Source organism: Salmo salar, chromosome ssa03, assembly GCF_905237065.1.
Source record: "Salmo salar chromosome ssa03, Ssal_v3.1, whole genome shotgun sequence".
Classification (NCBI taxonomy): domain Eukaryota; kingdom Metazoa; phylum Chordata; class Actinopteri; order Salmoniformes; family Salmonidae; genus Salmo; species Salmo salar.
Genome location: NC_059444.1, coordinates 13026071 through 13033257, shown reverse-complemented (window position 1 = coordinate 13033257; position 7187 = coordinate 13026071). Strand labels below are relative to the sequence as shown.

Here is a 7187-nt window from a genome sequence, read left to right as displayed (position 1 = left end):
AGTCCACCTGTGGTAAATTCCAAAATATTTCTGCAGCATTGAAGGTCTCCAAGAACACAGTGGCCTCCATCATTCTTAAACGGAAGAAGTTTAGAACCAACAACACTCTTCCTAGAGCTGGCTGCCCGGCCAAACTGAGCAGAAGGGCCTTGGTCAGGGAGGTGACCAATAACCCGATGGTCACTCTGACAGAGCTCCAGAGTTCCTCTGTGGCGATGGGAGAACCTTCCAGAAGGACAATCATCTCTGCAGCACTCCACCAATCAGGCCTTTATTTTAGAGTGGCCAGACAGAAGCCACTAGACAGAAGCCACTCCTTAGTAAAAGGCACATGGCAGCCCGCTTGGAGTTAGCCAAAAGGAACCTAAAGGACTCCCAGACAATGAAACAAGATTCTCTCATCTGATGAAACCAAGATTGAACTCTGTGGCCTGAATGCCAAGTGTCACGCCTGGAGGAAACCAGGCACCGCTCATCACCTGGCCAATACCATCCTTATGGCGAAGCATGGTGGTGGCAGCATCATCCTGTGTGGAGATTTTTCAGCAGCAGGGACTAGCCTCCCAGTCAGGATTGAAGGAAAGACTAACAGAGCAAAGTACAGCGAGATCCTTGATGAAAACCTGTTCCAGAGCGCTCAAGACCTGACTGGGGAAAAGGTTCACTTTCCAACAGGACAACAAACCTAAGCACACAGTTTTTGCTTTGTCATTGTGGGGTATTGTGCATAGATTGATAAGGGGGGGGGGAAACCTATTTAATTAATTTTAGAAATTGACTGTAACGTAACAAAATGTGGGAAAAGTGAAGGGGTCTGAATACTTTCCGAATGCACTGTATGTGATTCATAGTCGGCCCATGTCTTCTTACTTTACTACGTAGAGTATTCTTGTTTAATGTCAATGCTCAGGGTTGAAGTGTTCTAGTCATTGTTGTTTTGTAGTCAAGCCTACCTCTTCATTAGGCTTTGTTGCACCAATTGTACACACATGCGCACACACACACACACACACAGCACTCTGTCAGTATCAGTTCTTACCTGTTAATAAGACCATATCAGTGTTCAATCTAAAGACAGTATACTGTATAAGGAGCATAGTCAGATTATGTAGTGCTCCTTGCATTTGTTATCATGCTCATTTTTGCTTGTTCGTTTTTCATGTTCAATTTGAGTTTTTCTAGTAAAATAAAGTGTTTTCAGGTCACTGTAATATAATTAGTCAAACAAAATGGTTTCTCATATGGTCCTTGTGGTGTTACTAATACTTCATAATGCACAGGCACACCCAACATTGTGTTTACTCTTTATCTGTCAATGTCAAATGACGGTCTAGCAATGATATCACTGAGGCATCCATGGTATCTTTCATGCCCTCTACAGTTTAAAAATCACAACTGCATTTAAAGTAAATGGGTATGGAATCGGCACAAAACAAAACAGTGTTGCAGTAACTATAACCAGCTGAACGACTTCTAAGTGGTGTCATATGGAAGTAGCCTTCTGCAGTCTGCTACATAAGCATGTATTGCTTCATGGATGTACTGTATGGAGATTTAATTCAATACAACGTATGTATCCTCTGGCAATTTTATGTCCAACTGCAATCCAGTGTCTGATTGATTGTCTCTCAATTGTCCGAGAAGCTATAACACAAACCCTCTGGTCCACAGACTGTAGCACCTTTTAAAGGCAGTTATGGCTGTTGTAATATTTGTCATATTTATCTTGACGCAGTCTCTCAGGGTCTGTCATACTTTATGTAGGCTAGCTGTTGAGCCTTAAGAAAGTCGCTATGCCCAGGTTCCCAAAAACAGTTCAGAAAGGGAGCAATGAAGCTAGGCACGCGCCCTGCCAAATTTAATGAAAACACTGGCACTTTGGTTCATCATTACGAGACCACAACAGCCTGCCATTCAGTCTGTGGTTCTCTCCTGGTCACTGCAGAGTTCATTACCAGACCATAGCGGTCTACTAACGGTCACTGTGGTTCTTCTGCGGTTCAATGTTGCTGCCGTCTTTTGCGGTGCTGCCGGCGGCCCTGGTCCTGGATGCCCACGGGGGGGTCAGGGGTCAACAGGCCATCACACATCCTCTGGTAGACAAGGCTGGAGTCAGATGCCACCACACACAGGAGCATGGGCGAGCCTCTGGCCAGCACTGACCGCACACTAGGAGAGGGAGGAGAAGAGGTCAGAGATGGACCAAATCATAGATATGTATAAAGAAATGATCTTACATTGAAGAAAATGCACAGTAATCACACTCCAGTTTCCGTTCGCCTACATTCTTTGGGGCTGGCTGCGTTCATTATCCGCTGGTGTTCCGCAAGTGTTGCAAAATGTTGATTTGTGGCGTAATCTAACGTTGGGTCAATTCCATTTCAATGACAGTCAACAAATTCCAACTCCAAATGTTCCTCATTGAAAAGTAGGGTACTTCCTGAACTGACTAGAATATAAATGGAATTGACTGCAACCCTGTAGCATAGCATCAGTCTTTTATTTTTGTACATTAATTCATTCCTTTCTATGTTCGCTGCATTTGGAGGTGTTATAGCTGAGTGGGTATTCGATAAAGAGGCCCAGTCTTATCTCACCTTCTGTGGCACAGGCCTCTGTGTACAGGTAGTGGGAGCACCGTCTGAGTGGGCTCTCCTTCCTTCTCCCTTCCCTCCAGCAACACCAGTCGCAGCTCGGAGCACCCCACTCCACTCACCTCCTTCCATTGACGCACTGTAGTGGAAAGGACAGAGATGATTCGCTGGCTAGCTAGCTGTGGGCACAGTCAGGAGCATGATAAGTAACTTGCTATACACTAGGTACACCTGGCTAATAATAGGTTTTCATTGCAAATTACTTAGTTGACATTTTATGTAGCCTAGGTAGGTTTATCCAACTGATATCATCTGTAGCACTAGCCCTTGCATGTCCCCTTTTGCCTTGTGAGGGAAATGCCCCGAGGCTGCCCAAATGCTCTGTCTAAACGCAAATATGCCCCGCCTGCAATATGGTTTTGGAACTTAACTTTCATATGAGCAAGAAATGTATTTTTTTAAATATAAAAAGCTACACTTACTGCACACAGTTCAGCAAAGTTGCAATTGTTTACAGACAGATTATTTCACTTCTAACTCACTGTAACACAATTCCAGTGGGTCAGAGGTTTACATACACTAAGTTGACTGTGCCTTTAAACAGCTTGGAAAATTCCAGAAAATGATGTCATGGCTTTAAAAGCTTCTGATAGGCTAATTGACATAATTTGAGTCAATTGGAGGTGTACCTGTGGATGTATTTCAAGGCCTACCTTCAAACTCAGTGCCTCTTTGCTTGACATCATGGGAAAATCAAAAGTAAAAATCAAGAGCAATTTCCAAACGCCTGAAGGTACCACGTTCATCTGTACAAACAATAGTACACAAGTATAAACACCATGGGACCACACAGCCGCCATACCGCTCAGGAAAGAGACGTGTTCTGTCTCCTAGAGATTAATGTACTTTGGTGCAAATCAATCCCAGAACAACAGCAAAGGATCTTGTGAAGATGCTGGAGGAAACAGGTACAAAAGTATCTATATCCACAGTAAAACGAGTCCTATATCGGAATAACCTTAAAGGCCGCTGAGCAAGGAAGAAGCCACTGCTCCAAAACTGCCATAAAAAAAACAGACTACGGTTTGCAACTGCACATGGGGACACAGCTCATACTTTTTGGAGAAATGTCCTCTGGTCTGATGAAACAAACTGTTTGGCCATGATGACCATTGTTATGTTTGGAGGGAAAAGGGGGAGGCTTGCAAGCCGAAGAACACCATCCCAACTGTGAAGCACAGGGGTGGCAGCATCATGTTGTGGGGGTGTTTTGCTGCAGGAGGGACTGGTGCACTTCACAAAAAAGACGGCACCACGAGGAAGGAAAATTATGTGGATATATTGAAGCAACATCTCAAGACATCAGTCAGGAAGTTAAAGCTTGGTCGCAAATGGGTCTTCCAAATGGACAATGACCCCAAGCATATTTCCAAAGTTGTGGCAAAATGGCTTAAGGACAACAAAGTCAAGGTATTGGAGTGGCCATCACAAAGCCCTGACCTCAATCCTATAGAAAATTTGTGGGCAGAACTGAAAAAGCGTGTGCGAGCAAGGAGGCCTACAAACCTGACTCAGTTACACCAGCTCTGTCAGGCGGAACGGCCCAAAATTCACCCAACTTATTGTGGGAAGCTTGTGGAAGGCTACCCGAAACGTTTGAACCAAGTTAAACAATTTAAAGGCAATGCTACCAAATACTAATTGAGTGCATATAAACTTCTGACCCACTGGGAATGTGATGAAAGAAATAAAAGCTTTAAAAAAAAAAATCTATCATTCTCTCTACTATTATTCTGACATTTCACATTCTTAAAATGAAGTGGTGATCTAATCTATATATATATACACTGCCATGCACTTTGTTTAAATGTTATTTAACAAGGCAAGTCAGTTTAGAACAAATTCTTATTTACAATGACAGCCTACCTAAAGACAAAAGGTCTCCTGCAGGGACGGGATAAAAAAAATAAGTGTGTGTGTGTATGTACACACACACACACACACACACACACACACACACACACACACACACACACACACCTTGGTAAATAAAAGGTTGGTGGGTTCGAGGCTTAACACTTGCTGGAAATATGGAATGGTCCAATGGAAATGTGAGCGCAAGGAGAGAGCATGTGTCATACCTCGACTGGAGGCTGTCTTGTAACTTTGCTAAACTCCGTACATTAAGTGGATCTTTTGTATTTGAAAGATAATTTCTTGGTAGTATGAAAGTTACAAATGTTTCCAAAACCGTATTGCATGCGTTTTGAAACGTTAAAACAGAGCGTCGGGATTGTAGTACACATTGAGTTGTCCTCCATACCTTCCTTCAGCTGAAAACCCAAAAGGATGTAAGCCCCCTTGGGTAGCACTCGCCTGAAAGGTCAAGTAGCTAGCTTGTGATGATGCGAAACACAGAGTTGATTGTCGATCCAATTCATGGTTAACTAACCTTCAGCAAGATCCAGGTACACCAAGAAAGCTGCATGCACTTGAGCACCGTCTCCAACGTCTAGGTTCATCAGATGCTGGTACTATGAGCATGAGGGTAAAAGTTTAAAACATTGGCTGATACTGCATCGGTTGTTGTTCATGCCTAACGTCAGCTTGGACATGTTTGTTGATGGCATTTGGCACTTACCATTGGATGCTGTAAAATCCAATTAGGGGGAAGTGGTTTCTCAATTACATCCTCGTCTGTTTTCTTCGTCAACTCCGACATATTTCCTCGTCTATATTTTGTAAATCACTTTAAATCCCACACATACACTGTGACGCTGACAACGAGTGAAAGCGCCTCACTCCCATTTAGAACGCTAAAGTACTGCAATGTAAACGGTCCGGGTAATTGTTTTGCCGGTATTATAAGTTCCGGGGCACTTCTAACTCCCTTTCTTTAGGTAGATATGGAGATGTGTGTTAATTATGATTTTTTTTTTTTTTTAAGTTAAACTAACAAAATCAAGTATTTGATTAGGTGTAAAACTTCAGTAAGCGGTTAGTGTGTACAACCTAATCATGGACCTGGTCTACAGCACCAGACAGGCAGGTTCTTCTTCTCATAGATCTGAATCTCTTTAGTTAAATGTATGCCTTGGGAGAGTAACTTCTTACTGAAAAACTGCATTGCTATTCTACGTGCCAATTGTATTTATTGTAGTAAGTGAGCTTACTTTTAATAGTTAGTCAGTACTTATGGTTTCAGTGAAAAACAGAACACATTTGCAAAGAAATTACACATTTAATGTAATTACACAACTACAAATACCTCGGTGTCTGGTTAGACTGTAAACTCTCTTTCCATACTCACATTAAGCATCTCCAATCCCAAATTAAATCTAGAATCGGCTTCCTATTTCGCTACAAAGCATCCTTCACTCATGCTGCCAAACATACCCTCATAAAACGGACTATCCTACCGATCCTTGACTTCTGCCATGTCATTTACAAAATAGCCTCCAACACTACTCAGCAAATTGGATGCAGTCTATCACAGTGCCATCCGTTTTGTCACCAAAGCCCCATATACTACCCACCATTGCGATCTGTATGCTCTCGTTGGCTGGCCCTCGCTTACCTCCGTTATCCTACCTCCTTTGCACACACTGTATATAGACTTTTTCTATTGTATTATTGACTGTATGTTTGTTTATTCCATGTGTAACTTTGTGTTGTTGTTACTGTTGCACTGCTTTGCTTTATCTTGGCCAGGTCGCAGTTGTAAATGAGAACTTGTTCTTAACTAGCCTACCTGGTTAAATAAAGGTGAAGAAAAAAAAATGTTAAAAACAATGATAAAAAGTTAACAACACACAACTAAAATTACTATTTTGCTTGGAAGGTGTATCTGGTTTTCATCTGCCTGAGCAACTCAGTGAGCCTGAAAAATAAAGACAAAAAAATAAGGGGAAAAAACTGTTATTTACAACTGTGTTGACAGCATGTGTTGCTACGATATTAGAGAACTGAAATACAGAATAACAGTACAACAGTGACTGGTAATGCTTACAGGCTCCTTCTCCTTTCCTCTGTCACCCTCTCAGTGCTCTCCAGAGTCCACGGAAGCAGCCAGTTCCTGCAGCATTCTTCCTTCCACCTGTAGCAGTAGAGAGGCTGGTGGAGGACTCCTCTCCAAGGAACAAAGTGTTTCTGGTGGTCAGTACCTCATTACTGATAGGCAGCTTACTTGTTGTATCATTGTTCACAGCTAGAAATGTGCCGTCCTGAGGGCCCACAGAGCTCACTGGCAGCTCTCCAGGGGAGATGAAGGGAAACCTTAAAATCACCTATAAGTGACTTTGTTGAGCTTCACAGTCAATTGTAGATATTTTTGGATGATTTGGACATTATGAGCGAAAAAAGCTCATATCAGTTAACATTAGCATGTGGAAACAGTTCCAGGGAAACTAAACCAAAGAATGGATTGCTGTCATACTTTGTCCATAGACTGCTTACGGGGTAAGGAAACCAATGTGTCATTTTGTAATTAGTGAACTATCCCTTTAAAACATACCAATAAGCCTGTAATGGGGAATTCTGTTTGATGAATTCCTCTCCTGTATTTGATGTACTGTAACTAAGTACTGATGTTGG

General features: G+C 42.4%; 1 protein-coding gene across 1 annotated transcript; it reads right to left on the bottom strand.

Annotated features, from left to right (window-relative positions):
* Positions 1–1322: 1322 nt before the first annotated feature.
* tsen15 (TSEN15 tRNA splicing endonuclease subunit) lies at positions 1323–5392 on the bottom strand. Its single transcript, NM_001140759.1, is given in 4 exon segments — positions 1323–2169; positions 2598–2733; positions 5047–5128; positions 5236–5392. Coding segments are annotated over 4 exon segments (468 nt in total). The 5' UTR covers positions 5317–5392; the 3' UTR covers positions 1323–2000.
* Positions 5393–7187: the final 1795 nt, after the last annotated feature.